Source organism: Cajanus cajan, chromosome 2 (assembly GCF_000230855.2).
Source record: "Cajanus cajan strain Asha chromosome 2, NIPB_CcT2T_4, whole genome shotgun sequence".
In the NCBI taxonomy this organism is placed as follows: Eukaryota; Viridiplantae; Streptophyta; class Magnoliopsida; order Fabales; family Fabaceae; genus Cajanus; species Cajanus cajan.
This window is the reverse complement of record NC_138518.1, coordinates 3,186,838-3,212,030: the sequence shown is the minus strand read 5'-3', so window position 1 is coordinate 3,212,030 and position 25,193 is coordinate 3,186,838. Positions and strand designations below refer to the sequence as shown.

At 38.7% G+C, this 25,193-nt stretch overlaps 3 protein-coding genes and 1 long non-coding RNA gene across 4 annotated transcripts; all 4 read right to left on the bottom strand.

Annotated features, from left to right (window-relative positions):
* Nucleotides 1-8,545: 8,545 nt before the first annotated feature.
* Nucleotides 8,546-11,186, bottom strand: LOC109810273 (cytochrome P450 82A4). Its single transcript, XM_020373695.3, has 2 exons — nucleotides 10,135-11,186; nucleotides 8,546-9,354 (listed from the first exon to the last, which is right to left on the bottom strand). The coding sequence occupies exons 1-2, from the start codon at nucleotides 11,068-11,070 to the stop codon at nucleotides 8,725-8,727; spliced, it is 1,566 nt and encodes a 521-aa protein (XP_020229284.2). The 5' UTR covers nucleotides 11,071-11,186; the 3' UTR covers nucleotides 8,546-8,724.
* Nucleotides 11,187-11,756: 570 nt separating this feature from the next.
* Nucleotides 11,757-13,826, bottom strand: LOC145955224 (vacuolar protein-sorting-associated protein 33 homolog). Its single transcript, XM_083069933.1, has 5 exons — nucleotides 13,759-13,826; nucleotides 13,411-13,467; nucleotides 12,988-13,050; nucleotides 12,781-12,887; nucleotides 11,757-11,920 (listed from the first exon to the last, which is right to left on the bottom strand). Exons 2-5 carry the CDS (start codon nucleotides 13,441-13,443, stop codon nucleotides 11,821-11,823), a joined length of 303 nt encoding a protein of 100 aa, XP_082926059.1. The 5' UTR covers nucleotides 13,444-13,467; nucleotides 13,759-13,826; the 3' UTR covers nucleotides 11,757-11,820.
* A 70-nt stretch (nucleotides 13,827-13,896) lies between these two features.
* Nucleotides 13,897-14,968, bottom strand: LOC109801826 (uncharacterized). The gene is made up of 3 exons (XR_002240058.3): nucleotides 14,681-14,968; nucleotides 14,496-14,575; nucleotides 13,897-14,334 (listed from the first exon to the last, which is right to left on the bottom strand). It is a non-coding gene; the product is annotated as an uncharacterized LOC109801826 (long non-coding RNA).
* Nucleotides 14,969-20,086: 5,118 nt separating this feature from the next.
* Nucleotides 20,087-21,895, bottom strand: LOC145954625 (uncharacterized). Its single transcript, XM_083069314.1, has one exon. The coding sequence runs from the start codon at nucleotides 21,893-21,895 to the stop codon at nucleotides 20,087-20,089; it is 1,809 nt and encodes a 602-aa protein (XP_082925440.1).
* Nucleotides 21,896-25,193: the final 3,298 nt, after the last annotated feature.

Below are 25,193 nucleotides of genomic sequence, written 5' to 3'. Positions count from 1 at the left end.
GTGGCTTACGATTCCTTCAAACTTGTCTTGAGAGATGTTGTGTGTGACATAAGCCTTGTTTCATACTTTTAACAGAGCCTATCTGTGAGGCTCTGAGCTCATGATCAATAAGCAACATGATCTTTGCTGGGGGTATGGTTCAGCTGATCTATAATGGAGTATTCACTCTGCCTTATGTACTTGAGGAGCTCATCCTCCTCATCAGATTCTTTTCTTTTTTCTTTTTTTTTTCTTTGGAGACTTTAGCTTGTAACTCGTTAAGAGTGTAGATCTGTCTGCTTCTAGTCATTCCTTCTATCTCAGTGATGTTTGATATATCTTCAACTTGCACATCATAGATCCATGACACGACTTTATTACTTGCATATGGAAAGGGAATCGATGTTCTGATCGTTATTTGCTTGAGCATATTTTTCCCCTTATCAACTTGTATCATGACTGGTTTTACTTTAAGCGCCTCCCAATTTTGCGTATTGGATTCATAGTCAATTACTAGTGGCTTCAATATATGATTAACATGCATAGGTTAGACTTTTCTTTTTATTCTTTATTTATTCATTTATAAGGAAGGAATAATGTTCTAAATGTATATAATGCAGAATGCGAGGACAATTGAAAATTTAAAAAATATCATTTTCATTGATTTTTTTGTTTGGTGATCGTTCTCATACAATGTTCTTTAATACATTTTAACAATATCACAAAAGTCTAAAAAAGCTGATGGTTGGCTGACGTCGTTGTGACTCATCCTTAGCCTTCACAACATGTCTTATCGTTACTTCTACCTGCAAGTGGACAACTTTACTCATGTATCACATACTGATTCTGTCTCTTTAGCCTTTTCTTGATGATAACTAGTCATTACTCGCAACTCCTGAACTTCCTCTAAAACTTGATCCCTCTAATGAGTGAGCACTTTGAACTGCTCATACCCTCTTTTCTCCTTTTGTTGTAGATTTGAGAGGGTAGTGGTTTGTTGTCGCGAAACTTCCCACCATTTTGAGCCTAAAATTGAGTCTTAGACAGGTCCTCTTGCATTTGGTTCATCAATTGTGCCTGTGCTTTGATTTCATCCTCGAGTTGTGCTATCCTTGATGTAGCCTTTTGAAGTTGACCACTTGAATCAGTTTTTTGTAGCTTTATTGCACGAGTGGTCTCTTCATGTTTGTCAGCTCACTTATCTTTCAGGCGTTTGATCTCCATATCTTTCCTATTGCATTGCCTTTGTAAACCGTCAATGGTGAGGTTAAATTCTTCAACTGGCTCCTCTAAGGCTTTTACTTGAGCCTCTAAAATCTCCACCTTCTTGGCAAGACATTGACTTGCTGTTGTTGACTACTTTCAACTGAAGGGATTGGTTTGACATACTAGCTTCCCCTCTCTTACTTCTCCATTGATTGTAATCATTGGAAAAAGCTACCCTCGACTTTCCTAGCTCATCATCTTCAAAATAGACTGGCTTGTCTCAAGCCCTTCTAATGTAGTCCTCCTAAGTTGCCTCAATGCTAATGTCGAGTAATAGGCTACGCATCCTCTTAGACCCATCAAAAGAATGCTTGGAAAATCACTGCATCGGATTAACACATTTCCCGAGCGAAATCGGGGATGTATTCAAGCAATGGAACCCTCAATACGGCTCTCTAACTCATTCTTCCACTCCATGACATATCTCCTTAGTGTGAGTATTTTGGAGAAGCTTCTCAATGGGTCAGACAGTGCTCCTATATGACCCTCGGCGAAGAAGTGAGTGTATGGCCACACATACAATAGTGAGCAACAACATCTCATAAGCTTCCTTGATTTCTAATTGTAGATGTTGACATAAATCAGGGTGTCGACAAGAATCGTAGGCACGAGACTCTTCAAGTGCACGTCCCAAGCAAAGAAACGTCCATCGCAGTGTGGTTAACTGCCCCAAAATGAAAAGGAAACAAAGTAGTCCCAAACACGATTAGGGCAAGCTTCCAACCTCTTATTTCCCATTGCCTTCCAAAGCAAACAAATGGGAGGGCAATTTGACCAGCTTACCCAATCTCTCTACAGAAATATGATCCTCCTTAATAGTATAGATCCCGACTGACTTAGGCCATCTAATCATCATATCGTATTCCTCAAGAGTGGGCACTAAGTCAAGGCGTGGAAACTCAAAGTAGTGTAGTTTCAGCTTCTTAAAGTGTACCTAGACTCTAACAAAGGCAAGGTCGACAATTATTCCTAGTAGATCGAGAACCCTTCCACAACATTTTTGAAAATCTAAACGAACCTGCTCTCTAGGCATTAATGCACATATATTGTCAATCCTTAGCATTGGGTGGCTGAAAACGTTCACCTTTTTCAATTTCCCATGTGTGTTGCTACTTATACCTTCCATATCTAATGAAAATAAAAATGAATAGAAATCAATGGGCTAGCATAGAAATTGTGTGCCACTGTGTTTATTTGCCTAAACTTTATCATGTTTTCATTATCTAAAAGGGAAATGATGCATGATAAAGGCTACCTTATTCAACTGGAATTTTTCCTTATTTTCTTGGTTTTTCTAAAAATAGAAAACTACCTATATGATGCTAATGAAATGCCGACCTAAGTGTGCACAAGAAGGGTATTAATTTGGTCATTTTTAGAATCTAGTTAACTATTGTTTACTTAAAGTTCCAATCCACTCCTATTGAAAACAAACAATACAAAAAAACAAATACACACACACATGCTTAATCACCATACACTCATAAACAGTCACGTTCATTTCCATGGGTTGAGGTCCCTCTTGAGAAAGGTCCATATTCTTTGGTGGTTCTAACTGTTCTCACTGGTGTTAAGGCCCCAAGGTGCCCCCATTATAGGGATCCAATATTTTTGTCACCGTCAAGGGATAGACGTTGTTACTCCATCCAAGTATCTTGTTAGAGCAACAAGTTATCACCTTGAGCATGATTTTTGACAACGACCTGTGGGTGGCTAAGACTCATTCTATGGTCGGTTGTACGTCAACTACTCCCTATAGTCTATTCACACTTTTTCCCTCGAGTATAGAGGGAACTGTTGTGTGCAACAGTCGTTTACAATTATTTTCAATCAAGTGCGGAAATGAAAGCAAACATGCAGTTATTAAAGCCATACAAAAAAAAATAGATACTTACAGATAATGTAAAAGGGGTAAAAATTTGATTACTCTTTATTTTGCTAAATTTTTTCATTGAATGGGTCTAATCGTATTTTAGATTCCATAGTGGAGTTGCCATTTGTTGGAACCCAAAACATTTTGACCTTACCAACAAATGGTTTGGACCTTTGTTTGAAAATCTCATCAACTTTGGATTGCTCGAATACTAGACTAATCCTTCGTCTAATGGTTTTGAAAAGAGTTCGAAGGAGCCACCGCCAACATTTTAACAAAATGTTGAAAAAAAAAATTTTTTGTTCCAAAAAGTCAACTTTGGCCTTCATAGCCAGAGACAGGTTCAGAGTCGGTTATGTGTAGAGAAGGTATTAGATATCTTATAACACCCAAATTTTGTACCCTATGACAAATTTAGTATAATAATGGTGTAATTAAATTTCCACCCCTTTTATTTTATTAAACATACAATAGTTTAGCTCTACATTATCCAAGTTTGTAACATATGCATCACTTTTATTATCTACATGGTGCCTAATCTATGCATACAAAGAAAAGTAGTAAGTAAAAGAGAAGAAAGCTTTTTGGTAGGGGTGCTTTTTATAACTCTTCTTGTAAATCAACATAGGGGTGCTTTTTGGTAGCCTCTTCACTCTACAAGAATCTTACTATCACTCAAAATTCTCAGGGAGGGGGAAGGAATCAAGTGTGTGGAAGTACGAGCCCTTAGCATGCTTTTATAGGCATCCAAGTAAAAGGAATGGTTGTTCCCAACACTGGACCGACTATTTTGCGCCTTAATTTTACACATCATCAGGTCAAATGGAATTACTGTGTAGAGCAATGTGTGTTACAAAGGGGAAACAACCGTTCCACCTCTAGAAACAACTATTTTAGACCTAGGATTAAGGTTTTGACTCTTTTTTGTGTAGAAATGCTTCCCGAACTTCTCGTGCTCCATCTTGGCCCGCTTTCGTACCTTCCCTAGACCTTAGAGGTTGCTTCTCTTGTTTCATAAGTCTCCCAATCCTTGTAGGAAAATCCTAGACGAAAACCGGTGTATATAAAGCCATTGAGAGAGAAATCTCATCCAACTTCAATATCACTCAAAAACTAAGTGCAAATGGTTCCAAAAGTATTTTGCCAAAGAATTTTCGCAAAGAAGAGTTCTAGCCATTTTTTGTAAAGTTTAATTCTTTCTTTCAACTACCTCATTTTGCTGAGATGGTCTCGGTGAAGAGAAGTTATGAAAGATACCATTTTTTTGACAAAACATTTTTAAATAAGTATTTTCAATTTTGGTTCTGTGGTCATTTTTGATGGTAGATATGCAAAATTCTTTTTCATTTTGAAACTCTTTTAAAATATTTCAAAGATTTTGAAAGACTCATGTTTGTGGACTAGTAAGTATACCCATATATATCTAAAATAGTCATCAACAATAACTAGTCTATACTTCTTACCACCTAGACTTAAAGTTCTAATTAGATTGAACAAATCCATATGTAACAACTCTAGAGGTCTACAAGTGGAAATAATTTTTTTGAATTTAAAAGAAGTTTTATTTTTTTTTCTTCTAACAGACTTCATAGAAAAAATGAGTTCGCCATGAAATCTCAGACAATCTTTTTACTAAGTTTTTATTTGCTCAATTTTGAAATATGTTTTAGATTAACATGCCTAAGCTTATTTTTATCAAATCCATCTTTCATCTTCTTTGTAGACCAAATATGTTACATTCTATTTTCCATAATTTTCTAGATTAATCTCAGATATTATTCTTCTTGTAGGTAATAAAAAGTACAGACTCATCATCTTTCTTGACTATGCATGTATCTTTTTCAAATATCATAGTATATCTAGTATCACAAAATTAACTTATGCTAAGCAGATTGTACTTTAAACCTTCAACATATAAAACATTATGAATAGTAGGTATGGAATTTTTATCTATGTTACTTATACTTCGATTCCTCATTTTCCATTACCTCTAAATGAGACAAACCCTTCATGAGGTTGAAAGTCTAGGAATATAGACCTTTCTCCTGTCATGTGTCATGAGTAGCCACTATTCAGGTACTAGCGTGAATCCTTCCTTTTTCCCACTAAGGGTATCTGCTACAGAAATTATCTAAGACTTTGATGCCCAATTTTTTTGGGTTTCTTTCTTGTTAGTACCCACAACCATAGACTTTGGTATCCAAATTGCTATCATCAAAATACCCCAAGTTGTTAGTAATTAACTTACATCATAACTTATTCATAATTGCTCTCTCCATGATTTCTCTTTTCTAAACAATAATATAGGTACCTCAAATCATTCATATGGAGAAAAAAGAAATACTAGAAAGGAGGTTGAATAGTGTTACCACTAGTGGAAAAAAGGCTTTTAAAATCGGTTTTGTAACCGATTTTAAAAGTCTAACTTTTAAAATCGGTTAAATAACCGATTTTAAAAGTAAACTTTTAAGATCGGTTGTTTTATAACCGATCTTAAAAGTGCTGATCAAGAAAAAAAATCAAACTAGAACGGGCCGTTCCAGATTGTGAAAAGCACGAATTGAAGAACAAAACTCAGAACGGCCCGAGAGAGAGATTTAAAAAACGAATGGAGGGAAAACGAAATTTAACTGATTTTGAAATAACGGATTTTAAAAGTAGCATTTTTAAGATCGGTCATAAAATAATCGATCTTAAAAGTTATGTATGATACAACTTTTAAGATCGGTTAAATTTGAACCGATCTTAAAAGTGTTCAGTTTATTTACAAAATTGTCATCGCGTCACTTTTAAGATCGGTTACCTTGTAACCGATCTTAAAACTCTGATTTTAAATCCAATTTTTGCACTAATGTACTCAAAACTCCCACTATTTGTAGAGCAACGAAGTAGTGACATAACAAATATGAAAGGGAAGATGAAGCAAAGATTGAACTTGAAGATTGATATCGGTTCATCTCAACTACTAAGAATACATATAGTTTTTTATCCAACCAAACCAAGTTCCACTATCTTATCAAAGATACAAGTATTCTTTACCAAGTCACTTTTCTCTCAACCTTAAGTATTTTTTGAATTACCTCCTCAAGCAATCAACCCAAGTATTCATTTTACACAATGCTCTTGATACTTCAACATTGAGTATTTTTTTACAGTCAAACCTCTCCATGCTCAAATAACAAGTATTCTTTTATAATCAAGTCTCTATAGGCTCAAACCTAATAATATTATTGAGGTTTATAAATTTGTTTTGTCTTCCTTTCAAGACATGATACAACAAATTACATACAAAGACTTTTTATAGAAAGAAAGAATGTAGCTTTTACAATGATTAATCTTTCTTCTTTCTAAACTTCAAACATCCTTTTATATGACTTTAATGAAGATAATTGTTGCAACTTTTTGAGCTTCTCTCTCGTGACTTGCTTCACCTATCTTCACGTTTGGCTTCTTGAGGAGTGAAGTGTGGTGTAATAATGCTTTCATTAAATGTTTTCACCTAATTGTCACTTCTTATTTTGTGAAAGAAGTTACTTATCACCTTTTGGCACCGAGTAGCTATATGTGTGTATTTGTATGTTGTAGTGATGAAACAACTTTTGATTACAACTTACCATGTTTGTAAAGATCTATTTGTCCTTTTCTAACATAAAATATGTCTTTCTTTTCCTTTTTGTAGAATGTTGGTATCAATGATGTATTTTTAAATTTGATCTATTAAGAAAATATCCAAATGTAGTCAGTTTCATGTTTAGAGATTTTACATGATCGAGATTTTAATGCATATATCTTTTTATGTATGAAAGTTCATCTTACTTACTAATAGGATCGTCTTAATGAAGTTATCTTCTTATACCATTATTTGTCTCACAAACGAATTGCATCTTAATGAGAGATTCGTCATAGATTTGAATGTTAGAGTTGACTTAGAGTGTTATTAGGTGTAACGCCCCTCAATTTCAACTTCTCAATGGTTCACACAGTGACATTCATAACATCTTTGAAATATAAGGTGAAAGAGATCTAAAGATTATATAGTTAAGAATGACAATTGTTAAAGCTATAAACAAAGTCCCACATCGTTAGAATTGTAATCCGTATTAGATATGGCATCTCAATTGCTACACTCTGCAATGCTTCATACGGTAATACTTCACACAAGTTCTCATTGATCATAACCCTTCATGGGTATCCTTTTCAAGATGATTGGTGCCTTTAGGATCAATAACTATCTTCACAAACTAACACAAGACTTTACAATGTATTTTCACTCACATACTTTCTAAGAAACTTTCCAAAAGGTCACCATAACTAAATTGCTCCAAGTTAAACTTACTTAACTGTGGAGTTCTTAACTGATGAGTTACTATAAAGTAGATACATCTTGTTAGTATAAGTACTAATTAATTTCTTAATTTTAGTCATCCTCAACTATAATGTCTCTAAATCTCTCTTATTCTAGTAAGTTTAAGATGTTACAAGAACAACAAAAGAGACATGGGTTTATAAGCACATAAATGTCTATAGTAGTATGAGGTGTCTTGAGTGATGACCAAAAGTAAATCTATGAAGATTTAGATATAATATAGACCATATCATACCAATATAGAGAAACATGTGTGTTAATTCCTGATGTATAACAATTATTGATTCTAAGGTGGCTAGACATATTAAAAAAGACTAACCAAGAAGAGTTTACATCGATAAAAATTTCTAACAAATAAAGAGTTGAGTGAATTGTTATCATGTGGAGTGTCATAGTTTAAAGTGTCGTATAAGGAAACTATTAATATGTCAAATCTAAGAGATTATGTGTGATGTTAGAGATGATCTTATCCCCTAGTACAATCTGATTTAGGGACTAATCAAGTGAAATCTTATGGGTTTGTAATATACAAAGCAAAAGTGGAGTTTGAACAGGAGATTCAAAGGAAACCACCAAGAGTTCAAGTGCTTCATCAATGAAAAATTCTTACTTATCAATGCAATTTGAATTAGCAACATTGACATTATCAACATGTTCTTGCAATGTTACCTAATACTCTCATACATCAACCAATGTTTCAATCTCATATTCTTAGTCATACTCAATAGAAACATATATGTCCACCAACTATTTAGTTTATTCAAATTTTAGCTTTCAATATTTTAGTTTGTCATTGACATTGGTGTATAACCAACCCTAAATTGTTGTTTTGTGATTGTAGTGAAAAATGTAATTTTTTTTTATCATTTAAGAACTAATACGATGAATCGTATGTTTTCAACAATTAAAATAACATCTTATAAATTACTACCAAAATATTAATATATCAATAAAATATGAAAAATTAAAGTTAGTTAATCATCGAATCATTAATTTAGGAGAAATTCAAACATATAATTTTGACCATAGAAAAAATACTATTATGACCGAATAATCACATATTCAAGAAATACTTCAAACTAATCTCCTCCTTTATGATAATTAAAATGAAAACAACAAATACATAGTTTTGAAATACTTTACAAGACAAACACGCCCATTTACCCAAAATAGACTACATATATAGTTTAACAATCAAAATACATGCACCAAGTTCACACCGCTAACTAACACATAAGGATTACAAGCTTTCAGAAGAACTAGGAGATAATCGTGGTTTAATAAGAATCTTAAGTGGAGTGGCTTTATCATTGGTTACTCCGAAGAGTTCAGTCATATCAATTGGTTCAGTTGATGAATTTAAGATCTCAAAGGAATGCAAAAGACTTGCAAGAGTAAAATGAATAGTTTGAAGGCCAAAGGATATTCCAGGACAAACCCTTCTACCACTTCCGAATGGTAATAGCTCAAAATGATGACCCCTGATATCAATATCTTTATGAGTTGTAAGAAACCTTTCCGGTTTAAACTCTAATGGATCTGACCAAACATTACAATCTGTGTGAATTTTCCAAAGATTCGTAATTAGACGGGTTCCTTTCTTGATATTGTATCCTCTTAAAATGCAATCATCTGTGAATTCACGAGGAGCAGAGAGGGGAACAGGAGGGTATAATCTCAAAGTTTCTTTGACTATGGCCTGAAGATACGTTAACTTACTTACATCATACTCACATACACATCTTTGTTTTCCAACTTGAATGTCAAGTTCTTCTTTAACTTTTTCTAATTCAAGAGGATTTCTCAATACCAAACTTATTGCCCATGTAAGAGTGCTACTGCTCGTGTCAGTTCCGCCCAAAATTATCGTCTACAAATCAAATATGTGATCCAAAACCTTTTATAAGTGAGAGTTTCTAAATCAATAAATAAAGAAAATGGTATGATATTTGCTTGTTTAACAATTTGTTGTTTCGAATACTTTGAATCATTGTACATGAATGTGAAAACACTTTGGTATGTTGTTATGATTTTGAAATGATACCATTGTACCTGGATTTATATTTTTCAAGTGTACATGTATCCTCTACTCTATTGAAAAGATAGAAATATCATATTTTAATGAGAAACAAGTTAGATATTAGTTTTATTATTTATTATATGAATAATTAAATATTAAAATATAATTTAGTCATATCTTAAAAGAAAATGTTTCATTAAATCCACATACATGAAAATTATGAAACTCAATTAATGTTTGAGAAAGAAAAATTAAAGTGAATCTAAAAGAACTGAATTTTTTTTTTAAAAATGTAATATATATATATATATATATATATATATATATATATATATATATATATATATAATGATTAATTGTGCCTTAATGGTGCATTTATTTTTAATCATTTATAAGACAAAATTAAGAAAAATTTTATAAGTGATTAACTTGGATGGACGCGAGGTATATAATTCACATATGTATGGTAATCACTCCTATATCATTTATCACTTTTGTCATTTTCTTTCTATTTACTAATAATTTTCTTTTTATTTCTTTCTAGTTATGTCCAAAAAAAGAAAAATAAAAGACAACGTTGCTAACAATATTGACGACTACATGAAGAGTATAGGGTCCCGCATACATTACCTCTACGGTGGATTTGATGATGGTATCGGCATCTATCCCTTCAATTGTTTTTCCATCAACCAAGGAAATCATCACATCCATGAAGTCTTGAATATTCTCACCCAAAGCCCTATTTTGTCGATGCTCCTCTAACCACTCACTTAATATACTATCAAATTCCTTGCCAGTTTCTTTCATGGCCTTCTCATGGCCACCAAAATCAAACCATCTCAAATAAGGAATAGCATCTCCCACTGTGAACACGCCAAACAGACGGATGAACTCCTTCGCGGCTTTTACAAATCTTTGTGCCTTCTCATCATCCTCAGTTGCAACACTAAAGTATCGCTTTCCAATGACCATCTGAAAAATAATGTTGAATGTCAAATGAGAAAACCATTGCTTCAGATCCACCAACGCATAACCAGATTCGTTCTTTGTTCTACTCCAGACATTGAAGAGCTCCTTAATCGAAGTTTGAACTTCTGTCACACGAACAGGTTGTAGTTCCTCTATTCGGCGATTGGAAAGAATCTCTGATGTTGTAATCTTTCGTAGCTCACGCCAATAAGGACCATAGGGTGCTACGGGTAACAAAGCTTGGTTGTAGCCTAAGTGCTCAACGGCAACAAGCTTAGGGCGAGAGGAAACAACAATGTCATTTGTGGTAAAGCATTCCTTAGCCACTTCCCAGTTGTTGATTACCAAAGCCTCTTTGACACCAAGCTTGATAGTGAATACGGGCCCGTACTTGTCAGCCAAAGCACCCAAAGTTCTATGTGGTCTTTGAGAACCACTCAACAACGGGAGGTGGCCAAGTATTGGCCATGCACCTGCAACCATGGGAGCCTCTTTATTATGACCAAATTTGAAGGGACGATACAAAAACAAACAAAAGAGAATTAGAGAAAGAAGTCCAATGGCAGTTGCATTTAGGTAATTTAGAACAAAATCCATTTTAGCCAAGTTGTACTTTGAAGATGCTGATTATTATCCTTATATAGATCATGCGTTGTTACAGGGAAGCAAAAGTCAAGTGATGATGTGTAAGGGTGAAGATGACATGATATAATCAACTCTATATGTTAAGCACGAAATTCTGTATGAGAATACTTTTAGAAATTTTTTTTTTCAATAAGTTTCTAAATTTTTTTAAATTTCTTATATAATTTAATTTTTATTTACGTTAAGTATTTATGAAATAAATCTTAATATTTAAAAATGAATTATCAATAAATAAAAATATTATTATAAATTTTAATTATATATAATAAATATTTTAATATACTAACACTACAAAAAAATGTGTGATTTCCGGCGGATATTTTGTATACGCTGGTTTTGTGCCAGAAAATTCGATCCCTCTGTGGCGGTGTGAGACCGCCATAAAATACATTTTTGTTTGACTTGTTTTACATTTTCTGGCGGTTTAAACCGCCACAAAATTCATCTAAATTTTGCTTGATTCAACATTTATGGCGATTTTAAACCGCCAGAAAATTTTTTTTTTTTTTTTTTACACTTTCTTACACTTTTAAATCGTCAAAAAATTGCATTTGGGAGCTATTTATTGGCCTAATAAAGTACTTGACAAGACCGATCAAATTTATCACCCATTCCAAAAACCGGTGAAATCAGCATTCCGAAAGAAAATAGCAAATAATTATACAGGGAACAAGATAACACACTTCAGGATAATTGTCACCATCAATCTTCTGCAAACGCGTAATGAGTTCCCGGGCAGACTTTTTTATAGATTGTATAAGCTATGTCCAAAACTAGCATATCATCTGGTCCAGGAAGGTAACTGCAAAATTACATAAAAAAATTACAAATATAAAATATAACATGTTTGTCAAAGAAAGAGTTAATATAACCTAGACAACACATAGAAGTAAAAAAAACAAGACAGTAGATCTGATTTATCATGCCAAAAGGTTACAGGTCAAAATAGCTTCTTCCTAAAAAAATCTTTAGAACATTCACTCCATTGCAAGTCAAACTCCATCCATAAATCTTTACATTATAAAATACCACTCTTAAATAAGTTTTCAAAACCAAACTTAGAAGCTTAGTATTGGATCACTTTATCACTTAGAAAAGTCTAGGATGATAACCTATCACTTGATTATTAAAAGCATAATAATTTAGAAATAAATAGAGATGTCATAGAAATAGAAAATCTAATGAAAGCATACAAGATTGTGAAACAAACAAAATATCATTCAATTTTAAGTCTTAATTAACAAATTATTATTAGCAAAATATCATTCAAATTTAAGTCTTAATTAACAAAATATATACCTCAAACAGAAACATTAAGTTTTCAAGTAGAAGAATCTATAAAGCTATATGTTCCAAACAGCGGTACTAAACTACTAGTTCTTATCTTGGGCAATTAAATACAAGTCAATAAACGGTACTTGTTGCAAATGATCGTATGAAATTTATGTTTTATAATTACCCCCAACAAAATTTTGAGGCCACCAAGTCAAAAGCAAGTGGCTCTAGCTAGAACAAATTAACCCGTCATAAACCTTAGCATTAGCCACCTCCAAAATACAGGATATCACAACCTACTCAATTCATATACATGGAGAAATTATATTAATTTAAAATATAATACCATCAAGTATACTAAACAGTCTGCATTCAAAATAAACTCACATGTCATAACTTTGGGCCTCCACAATTGTATGTTCCATGTCAAGCTGCCCTAGAAATGAAGGCTTTGATGTGAATGCTGATAGATGCTGAGCAAGATTAATGTGCCTCTGGGGAAATAATTTAAAACATATTATGATTTGATACTCATTAAGAGAATCTTGTAAATGTCTCAATGAAGTATCAAAATTACAACAAAAATGTTCTTACAGTCATCTCTGGCAATGAGTTCAGCTTTTTCACAAAGTCCTTCAACTCGGAAACTGTCTGTGTCTGGATGTCATGGAAAGCAATATATTATAAAGTCTTTACAAATCTATTTTAATTTTCCCAATTATATAAAAACTTTATAAAGTGCTTTTCAAATTTTTTCAACACAATTTATTCAAGCTGTAGTTTTATAGCATCTATCAAACAAACATCCAACTTTAAAATTACCTCTGACCGTAAAGTATAGCAGCAAAACTACTTGGAAAATTTAGTGTATTATAATTTCAAAGAAATAAAAGGAAACAACAGGACATCAGTGGATTCACTGCTATTACTTTCACATGAAAAGTTTGGTTACAAAAACAGATACTTTTGCAAAATTGGCAGTAAAATAAATGTCCGAGTAAAAGACCATCTACTTACAGTAGTTGTCATTTTTGTGTAGTCTTGCTTCATGGAAGTAGCTTTTTGACGTAAAAACTGCAATACTAACACAATCCATACAAGGAAATGTTATTTAAAGAAATACTATGAGCAAAAGGAAAATGAACAACAAAAGAAGTGTAAAGAAATGGAAAATGGATGTCTGAACTATGGCTAAAAAGAGGTTTCAGAGAAAAAGTCAGCCAAAGAAAATCAGCATAGAATCAATGACTAGAAAATCAGCTAAAAAGTCAAAAATCAGCCAAAAAGTCAGCAGAAAGAGACAAACAACAAATCCAATTTTTTTTTATCCCTTCACTAAAATTAAAAGTTCAGAAGATGTTTTACCTTTGAATGAAAATCTTCATTCCACACAATTTTTTTTCCATTGTCAAGAGAGCCATACACGAGAGTGTCCAAACTGTCCCCTTGAAGAATGCCCAGCAAGACACTCTGCAGCAAAATATATAGTTTGAAATCATGCAGAAATTTAATTGGGAACAAGGATTCATGGGTTTACAATTATAAAAAAAAAGTAGCAAATTCTATGTTTTCTTTTTTATTAAATATAGTATAAAATGCAGCAAACATCATGTGTGAATTAATTCAATGTAGAACTTAGATTTCTTAACCAATGTAGGATTACTAATAGCAACCATTGAAAATATATTTATATGTACATTAAGATTTAAATAAAGTATTAGCACTAAAAGTACTACACACTGCATGTTTATAACACCAAACAGAAATGCCTAATGCAAATTTTGGGCATGCTCTATCGCCATTTCAACACATTTGAGTGGCATTCTAGTTCTGTTTCATAATATCCCAAAGCTGTTTTGACAAGTTATCATACACTACAATCCAGCCCCAAACTCCAAGTAGGAATGGCCAAACTTTAACTCTAATACTAGGATCAACACCCTGCATCAAATTTAAAAATGAAATCAATTTCATAGAAAAACACCAAAACAACAAATTTAAAATCTAGATAAGCAAATTAGTAAACTCACTCCACTGCAAACTCTTTTCAAGAACTTAATTAAAAAAGTAAAATGGAGGGATATTAAGATTAAGATGCGTACCATCAACGCGCGAAGAGGGTCGGAAGCAGCGAAAATCTTGCGCTATGGTACAAATGGAGGAAATATCTGAAGATTTGAATCTAAAAAAGCAAACAAATTTGTAAATCACAAATTGGTAGCTAAAAAGCAAACAAATCCACCACACAAAAATTCGAATCGATGAAAATTTGGGATTAGGGTTTCACCTTTACAATCGGATTTGTGGTAGCGTTTCCCAATTATCAAATTGCCTTTTTCAAATTCTCTAAACAGATCAAACACATAATCCATTGCATCCATTTTCTGCCTCTCTCTTTCTCTAACTTTTATCCAGGATTTGAAGAAGAAGCGCCATATGAGGACTTCGAGATCAAATATAAGATGTTTCTTTCCATTCCTCGTGAGCCACTTATTTCTCCAAAACAAGAGAGAAAAGTGATTTTCCTCCTTTTTCCCAATAAGTCGACGGCGTTACACCATTGGGATACTGAGTTTGAATGTGAGAATCGAATTCTAAATATAATAATAATATTATGTTACGTTAAATACATAAGATTTATAATTTTTATATTGATTTTTTCATTTTATAAAATAAAATAAATGTGTTGAGCAATTAAGTTAGTGGAATGGAAAGATGTTACTCGAATGTGGATTAGGTGCCATAAAAGATAATTAAATTCTGGTGTTTAAAAGCGCAAAAAAATGCAGTAATTTTTGGCGGTTAATATAACTGCCACAAAAATAGGACTTTTTCTAAAACCGCTAGAAAACGAACGCTAACAAACTCCGACTTTTTTGTAGTGTAATTATAATTATAATTTTAAATAGTTTTCTATCATATGCCAGAAATAAAGATGATAACTTTATAAAAACGAATTTATTAAGTTATACAGATGGAAGTTATTTAATTGTCTAATAATGTGTTTATTTTCATTTAAATTTTATATTCGAATATTTTATAATTTAATTACATATAATATTAATATTAATATACTACTGTAAAAGAAAAACAAATTAATCTAATTCTTCTTGTATATTCCAGGGCCAATAAGATTAAATTTAACTTTAAATAAATAATTTAGTGAAATTTCCGATACGACTATAAACAATTACCAATAAACCTATCCCAACTACCATTTTATTCACTATTTCCTATAATGGAAACTTTGTGTATTTATAATATACGACAATGCTGGCGAAAGAACAGCACTATTACTTTTTTCCCGAATAACAGATATGAGTTGACTATGAAATAAAGTGATAAGTTCATTAATGTTAGTTTTCATTAAATGTCAATTACATTGACGTAGGCCGGATATTTTTTGACATTAGTAAATCTTATTTGATGGACAATATATACATTTATAAAATAAAAATAAAATAAAATAAAATCTTCAGTCACCCAACAATAATTGAGCAAAAGAATGTAGATCGTAGTTGTGTTTATTATTTACAATTTAGTCTTGTATTTTAATTTTCTAGATGTATCTTATCTGTAGTAAATGGACAAAATACTGCAATGATCACAGCGGTTAAACACTGAATTTCTTTTCTAGTTTATTTTCATAAAATTTATTAAAAAAACCATACAATATTTTAATTTGAAATCATCTTCTGTCTTCAATGCATAATTAGTTTTTCAAAACAAAAATGAATGCGTTTAATTTTCTTTCTTTAATATATAATCAGTAGCTATGATTATATATTGTACCTGTCTGAGGGTACACTCGTAATCTTCTGTGGGGAAGGGCCGAACAGATACTTCTGGTGGACACTTCAGAGGGGGGGAGGTACCTGCAAAAGGCACTCCGACGCTCAAGTCAGGACAAACACGATTTTCTAGGGTAAAAATGAACAGTGACGTACCTCGTTACGTGCGACCTATTTATAATATCTGACATGGGCCTGACCGTGGTGGGCCTTTTCTGACACTTACCAAATTAGGTAATACAATGCTAATTAGCTAATCATGTCTTAATCATGCGCTTATCCTTGTTAACTGTGATTTGTACTATAATCTGTTTAACCATTCGGCACATCGCCAAGCCGACAGGCTAAGGCTTGGGAAGTTGCACGTCCTCGGCTGTAGACTGGGCCGACAAATGCCTAATCGGTTATCTTACTTGGTCGGCGCTTGGCCGAGCCGATACGTAGTGTACGAAGATGCATCATGGTGTCGTTCGTATCAGCCTTAAGCCGAGCCGATACTGCTAGCAGACTCTTCTCGGCCTTCAGCTCTAGGCCGAGTCGATTCTAGTGTCAGGGTTTAAGGTATGGTTCAGTTCGCATGGGTGTCTGACGGAACGGTACGTGTTGGTTCACGTGACCGATAAGGGCCCTCCGGTACACAAGCCCCCCAGCCTTTAGGAGTGAAACGACGCAAAGGGTGAATGTGGTACTTTGATTGTTACCTTTTGCGAGGGAAGGCCAAGGGTTACAACGGCTGATGGGAGGCGAAGGGTTGTAACCGTTGGGCATTAACGCATGTGAGGAGTTATGACTGCTAATGGAAGGCGAAGAGTTGTAACCGTTGTCGGAATACCAAGGGTTATAACCGTCGAGTATTAATGACGCATGCGAAGGGTTACGCATCGTGAACCTTTGGATCTAAGTGATCCAACGGTGTGTGGAGGGACGTGACTCTTGATATACTTGCAAGGAATGCCTATAAATAGGCGTGTGGGGAGGGTCCCCAAAGATACACATTTATCGCTTGCTCCGAGCCGAGATCAGCTGAGTTGCGGTGTTCGAGTATTCTTCAACAAAGATTGGTCAAGTTCAACAATCAGGTACGCAATGGAAAATTTAAATGTTGTTCATGTTGACTCCTCCGGGGACACAAGCAATTTTGGATTGAGGGCAACGCCGGACCGAGACGTCGCATCGGCCTCGGCTTCCAATGGGGAGGATCGTATAGAGTCCGTTTCCGGGTCCGAACGGTCGCGAAGTGGGAGTCATTCTTCATCGGCGATAGCTTCTGATGATCATCCGAGCCGAGGTGGTGGATCGTCTAGGAGTTTTGCTCCCATATCGACTCCTGGGTACTCGTGGGTGCAGGGGGAGGTTGGCAGCGTGTATTCCCGGTATACCGACAAGAACTCTCTTATTCGTTTCGTTTCAGCAGTGAAATTCTTGACCTTTCCCGAGGAAGAGGAACCCTCTGCCATCTTTTTTCAACCGTGCCGAGGCAATGGAGGGCCGAATCCGGATTTCGTGTATTTGAACCAAGGGTCATGCAAATACCAGTTCTTTTATGTGTATGATTACATGTTCCGGGATTTGAAGATAACCCTCCCTTTTAATGATTATTTTGTCAGTATACTACGACTTCTAAACATGGCACCGAGTCAGCTTCATCCCAACACTTGGGCGGCGATGCAAGGGTTTAGGCAGTTGTGCTTGGCTCTCGGCATCCAGCCCACTCCGCACCTGTTCCTGCACTTCTATTCGTCTCGGTCTACGAAGAAGATTAAGTGGTTGTCACTGGTTCGGCACAGTGATTGCCTGTTACAGCCTTTCACCACTTCCTATAAGAATTTCAAAGTAAGATTTATGAAGGTGATGATTCGGCCGGAGCCAGGGAATAAATATTTCTTCGATGCCGAAGGGAGATCACTGTTTCCGTTGTACTGGACTCGAAAGCCGAGGAAGTACGACACGGTGTCCAAATCTCGAATGTCCCCGGAGGAGAGATCAAGTCTAATTTTTTTAGAGAAGTTGCTCCGGCCTTTGTCGTGCCGTCCTCTGGTCCGATTGTACGAATTAGCCGACGTAGTGGAAGAATTGATTGGTATAGTACCTTTCTTACTTGTTTAAATTCTTGCGTTATCATTGATTTTGAGTAATGATGTGCAGGTATCATGGAGGATCATGGAGAGGACGATCTAGACATCCGTACATTGATCCGGAACCAAGCGGCGACGACCACTGGGAACAAGACCCCGGCCGGCGTGCGCGGGAATCAACCAACTGCCCAAGGTGGTGGGGCGGGACCAACGGTCAAACCGAGGAAGCCCACTCGGCCCCAGCCTGAAAAAAGAAGGCCTGATCCGAGGGGCCAAGGAAGAGAGCCGTCGGGCTAAGCAGCGCCGTGTGGCTGGTCTAACTGTTCCAGAAGGCTTGGTCGGACCAAGTTTTTTGCCTATTAATGTTAACGCTCAGGATTTCCTGAGCCAAGACTTGACCTCCGAAGCGGGTCAAGGGGTGCTGAGTCGCATGACCTCGGTTCAGAAGTGGAGCTTTTTGTGTGAGTTCCAAGTCCGTGCTGTGGCCTTGGCACAGAGTATTGTGATGGAGCCGAACGGCGAGGCCGACGGACTTCATCGTCAGTTGGTTGAGCAGGAGAAGTCTTTCCAAGAGACGTTGGCGGCACTCACTAACGCCCAAACGGCCAACAGCAAATATCAGGCCCAGATGGATCGCCGAGGGCGAACTGCTGACGACCTAGCTCTTAAGGTTCAACGTCTTGAGCTCGCCTTGAAGAGCGAGACCGAAAAGGTTGCGGCTCTGGGTAAGGAGTTGGATGTTGAGAAGGTTACTTTCGGGGCTTATAAAGAGAAAGCGCGCAGCAAGGTCCTCACTCAACATCAGGCTGGCTTTGCTCAGGCGGCTCGGCAAGCATGCTTCTTCGGTGACTTCCCCCCCGACTTTCACCTAGATATGACCAAGGACTTCTTCCAGGGGAAGTTGGTGGACCTAACCTCCATCCCACCAGACCGACAGGCCGACAAGGAAGCCCTGGCACGGCAAGCTGGGCCGAATGAGGAGGTGACGGCGTATGAAGAGGGTGCGCCTGAGGATGGTCCGGTTCAGGGGGAACCGGAGGTGGGGTCTTGAGTGTTTTATTGTTCTTTGTATGGATGGGCCAATAGTGCCCTTTTTGAATGTACTGTTCTAGGCCGATAGTGCCTTGTTGAATGAATTGTTTTTCCTTGCTATTATGTATTGGTGTAATATTTACTTTTTTCGTGATGAAAACTCGTAAGAATTGATGGAAGCCGTATCCTTGGCCGAGAGAGATCTCGGGAGGGGAGACTTAATAACATAAGCCACATCCTTGACCGAGAGAGATCTCGGGAGGGAAGACTTGTAAAATAATTAAAGCCACGTCCTTGGCCGAAAGAGATTTCCGGAGGGAAGACTTGTAAAATAATTAAAGCCACGTCCTTGGCCGAGAGAGATCTCGGGAGGGAAGACTTGTAAAATAATTAAAGCCACGTCCTTGGCCGAGAGAGATCTCGGGAAGGAAGACTTGTAAAATAATTAAAGCCACGTCCTTGGCCGAAAGAGATCTCGGGAGGGAAGACTTGTAAAATAATTAAAGCCACGTCCTTGGCCGAGAGAGATCTCGGGAGGGAAGACTTGTAAGATAATTAAAGCCACATCCTTGGCCGAGAGACATCTCGGGAGGGAAGACTTGTAATATGAAATAAAATCGCAACAATGTACAACAAGTCATAGATAGTTGAACTATCTTGTTATTGATTGAATGGATGCCTCGTTAAAAACCTTGCCGGCCAAAACCTATTTTCATAATTTTTTAAGAGGAAAAAAGACCGGTTCAAGGAAAAGAGTGCATAATTATACATTTTCAGATGTACATGAGTTAATTTCTAACTGTAATAGGTCTTCAAATGAGTAGAATTCCATGTCCGAGGGATGACCTTGCCGGACATTTCTTCTAACTTGTAAGCTCCATTGTGGAGGGCATGCCGTATCCGGAACGGGCCGTCCCAATTGGCTGCGAGCTTTCCCTCAGAAGAGTTGCGCCTTGCCGAACCGGTTGCTCTCCATACAAGATCGCCTTCATGAAATTTCCTCGGCTTTAGGTTGGAATTAAAGCGTCGGGTCATGTGTTGTTTGCATGCTTCGGCCACTACCTGTGTCCTCTCTCGTACTTCATCGAGAACATCGAGTTCGGCTCGAAGTGAGCTGTCATTAGACTCCTCATGGAAATGTTGTCGCCTGAAGGACGGTTCCATCGGGTCGGTTGGCAACTCCCCTCGGACAATAAAGTTCCAGATGGCTATCATCCAGGTCAGCGCCTCAGTACCGGTTGCCATACACTCAACCGTCACACTTGGGGAAGGAATCTCAAGGTGAATGGTTGTTCGCAACTGTCCTGGCTTTCGGCTGCTGGCGAGCCGAGCTAGCTGATCGGCTCGTTCATTGTTGCTACACAAGACGTGTCGTATCTGTACCTCGGTGAAATCGTCCTTGAGCTTTTCGAAGAGGTGATAGTATTGCAACAAATTAGAGTCCTTGACCTGAAACTTATCGTTGACCTGTTCGGCCATGATTTTAGAGTCAGTCCAGCATATGATTTTCTTGACGCCCATCTCGGTTGCTAGTCTCATTCCGGCTATCAAGGCTTCGTACTTTGCCTGATTGTTGGATGCACGGAAGCCGAACCTAAGGGATTGTTCGACGGTGATACCTGAGGAGCTAGCAAGAATTACACCGGCGCCACTGCCTTGGGCATTAGAGGATCCATCAACATGCATGGTCCACGGCTCGTCTTCAAACCATCCCGGAGGAGTAAGCTCGTTAACGAAATCAGCCAAATGTTGCGACTTGATCGGCCCTCTTGGCTCGAAAGATATGTCAAATTCTGAGAGCACGACCGACCATGCCATCATCCGGCCGGCAATTTCTGGTTTCCGGAGGACCTTTGCAACCGGGCACTCGGTTCGGACTACTATCCTGTGGCTTTGGAAGTACTGTCTTAATCGTCGGGCGACATAGATGAGCCCTAAGGCCACCTTTTCTAACAGCTGATAGCGTCCCTCGGCGTCTTGCAGCGTTCGGCTGATAAAATACACAGGTTGCTGATGACCTTGGTTTTCTTGTACCAGGACGGCACTCACAGAATAGCTTGAAACGGCCAGGTAAACAACCACATCGAGGTCACCGATCGGCTTGGAGAGTACAAGAGGCGTGCTAAGGCGTTTCTTGAACTGTTGGAACGATTCTTCACATTCCCGGGTCCAGCGAAACCGCTCAGTTTTCTTGAGTAGAAGTAGGATAGGCTGGGCTACTTCGGCCAGACGAGGGAGGAACCGGGAGAGCGAGGTGAGCCGGCCCGCTAACTTTTGGACTTCCTTAAGAGTGCCCGAGCTTTTCATATCCAAAATGGCTTGGCATTTGTCGGGGTTTGCTTCAATGCCTCGGTTGGACAACATGAACCCCAAAAATTTTCCACCTGAGACCTCGAACACGCATTTTTCGGGATTAAGCCTCATCTGATGTTGCCGAAGCGCTTGGAAGACATCAGCCAGGTCACGTACATGCGTGGACATGTCGCTTGATTTTACGACCATGTCGTCAACATACACTTCCACACTTCGACCAATCTGGTCATGAAAAATTTTATTCATCAAACGCTGATACGTGACTCCGACGTTTTTCAACCCGAACGGCATGACCCGATAGCAGTAGTTGGCCGTTTCAATAATGAATGCCGTCTTTTCTTCATCATGGGGGTGCATACGGATCTGGTTGTACCCCGAGTATGCATCCAAGAAAGACAAGAATTTGTGACTCGATGCTCCATCAACGAGTCAGTCAATATTCAGCAATGGGTAGGCATCTTTCGGGCAAGCTTTGTTTAAGTTTGTGTAATCGGTACACATATGCCACTTTCCACTCGGTTTCCGGACCATGACAACGTTGGCCAGCCATGTCGTATAGTGCACTTCTCGGATGAACCGAGCATCTAGCAGTTTGGATACTTCAACTTCGATTGGTGTTTTCCTCTCTTCTCCGGCCTTCCAACGCCGCTGGGCAATCGGCTTTGCCTCTTTACTGATTGAAAGCTTGTGGCAAAGGAAATCTGGGTCAATGTCAGGCATGTCAGAGGGATGTCATGCAAACATGTCTTTGTTGTCAAGAATTACTTGTCCGATAGCACTCTTTTCTTGTTCAGAGAGGACGGTCCCTAGGTAAGTAAGTTGGGAGTCCGAGGCTCCAACTTGAATCGATTGCTTGTCTTCAATAGGTTCTACCCTCTCTTCTTGATCGATCCGGGGGTCGAGGTCCATGGCCGATTGCTGTGACACCGAGTGAATGCCTCTCGGCTCCTTAGGCGCTTCGTCCTTCACTCTCGGTAATCGCAAGCTGGCAAAGTAGCACTCTCGCGCAGTCTTCTGATCAGCATGGACCGTGATGACTCGTCCTGACTCGGCCGGGAACTTCATGGCTAAATGAGGGGTGGACACAACCGCCCCAAGCCGATTCAGGGATGGCCGGCCGAGCAGAATATTATAAGATGTGCTGGCATGTACTACCACATATTTGACCGAGATGTCACGATATTCGGCTCCTTTAAACCCAAACCGGGTTGACAGCTTGATATATCCCTTTGTCTTGACTCGTTCGCCTGAGAACCCAACCAGAGGTTCATCATAAGGAACTAGCTCAGATTCTGGAATACCCAACTGCTTGAACGTGTTCCAATACAGGATGTCAGCTGAACTTCCCTGATCAACCAATGTTTTACGTACAATACAGTTGTGAATTTCAACAATGATTACCATTTGATCATCTTGGTCCGGGTCGATGCCTTTGAAGTCGACCTCGGTGAAAGTGATGGTGGGAAGGCGACGACGAGCTGTTTCCACTGCATGCACGTGCCGAACAGCTCGCAGGTGTCTTCGTTGGGCCGATGAGGATGAGCCCCCGCCAGCGAATCCACCGGCTATGGTGTTGATGGCTCGCCGAGGTTGCGCCGAAGGCTCTTCCTCTCGCCTATCTCTCGACCGACTACGTTCCCTGTATGAGTGTGTTCCCGTTCTCCTCTACTCGGGTTGATCATGCCGCCGAGACCGGTCGGCGTGTTGGGATGAGGTCGGACAGTCTATGAAGCCTTGCAGTTGTCCCTGCTTGATTAAGTCTTCAATTTTGTCTTTCAAAGTCGTGCATTCATCTATGGAATACCCCGATTACGATGGTACCTGCAAGACTTTATTGTATCAGCCCTGGGAGGGGTCGAAGCTCATTTTGGGACTGCTAGCACCTCTGAGGCAAGTGCTTGCTCTAGGACGGCCGATCTGCTTGTATTGAGTGGCGTATATTGTGAGTATCTCGGCCCGCGAGGAGGCTTCTCGCGAGGAATCAGCTCTTTCGGACGACTCTGGAAATTAGTCTCGGCCGGCTTGTCAAGTTTTGCCGACACCTCCGCTTGGGCTTGGTTCCGGAACTCAGCCAATTCTTCCATCTGCATGTATTTGTCGGCTCGCCGACGCAAGTCATCCATGTCAGTAGGGGGTTTCTTACAAATGTTGTTGGCGAAAGGCCCTGGTTTCAAGGCGGTGGTAAGGTGGTGCAGAGCTACAGCAGGGTTCAGGTCTCGGATTTCAAGCGCCGCCTTGTTGAATCGGCTCATGAACGCCCGAAGGGACTCCTTTTTCTCCTGATGGATGCTAACTAGTGCCAAAGAGGTCAACTGGTGGGGCCGGCTTGTAGCGAACTGAATGGTGAACTGGGAGGCTAATGTGTTGAACGAGTCAACCGAATTAGCAGGAAGCCGAGTAAACCAACTCAGTGCTCGCCCTTTTAATGATGTTGGGAAGATTCGGCACAAGGCGGCGTCATCAGTAGTGCTTAGAGTAACTTGAGTTAAGAACACATCGACGTGCTCATCTAGGTCGGTGGTACCATCATACTTGTCTAGTGGCAAGGACTTCCAATGGTCAAGAAGTGCAGACTGCATGATGTTTGGGGTAAATGGGTGTCGGTGTGTTCTGGCCGGCATCGGTTGTATCGGCCGGCTGACCGAAGCATGGATGGTTGGGGCAGAAGTATGAGGGATAGAGGTGTGATGGTCGTGTGAGTGGAACGACCCCTGAGTGTGGGTTGTCTTAGAGGGTTTCCATGTGGGATCCCGGTACTGGTTTTTGAGGGCAGCATTCTCTGCTCGCAACGCAGCCATCTCGGCAGCATCTCTTTCCCGCTGCTGTTTCATGGCGGCCATTTCTTCCTTCATTTGGCGTACCATATCAGTCAAGTTTGTCTCCTCTACTGTCTCGGCATTGTCCGCCCCGGACCGGTGCTCATCTTCAGACTGGTGGTCTTCAACGTTAGCTCTTCTTGTCTTTGCCATAACGATTCCTCAAAAGTCTTTCACAGCTATCGGTTCGGCCCCAAGGTGGGCGCCAAAATGTACCTGTCTGAGGGTACACTCGTAATATTCTGTGGGGAAGGGCCGAACGGATACTTCTGGTGGACACTTCAGAGGGGGGGAGATACCTGCAAAAGGCACTCCGACGCTCAAGTCATGACAAGCACGATTTTCTAGGGTAAGAATGAACAGTGACGTACCTCGTTACGTGCGACCTATTTATAATATCTGACATGGGCCTGACCGTGGTGGGCCTTTTCTGACACTTACCAAATTAGGTAATACAATGCTAATCAGCTAATCATGTCTTAATCATGCGCTTATCCTTGTTAACTGTGATTTGTACTATAATCCGTTTAACCATTCGGCACATCACCGAGCTGGCAGGCTAAGGCTTGGGAAGTTGCACGTCCTCGACTGTAGACCGGGCCGACAAATGCCTAATCGGTTATCTTACTTGGTCGACGCTTGGGCGAGCCGATACGTAGTGTACAAAGATGCATCATGGTGCCGTTCGTATCGACCTTAAGCCGAGCCGATACTGCTAGCAGCCTCTTCTCGGCCTTCGGCTCTAGGCCGAGCCGATTCTAGCGTCAGGGTTT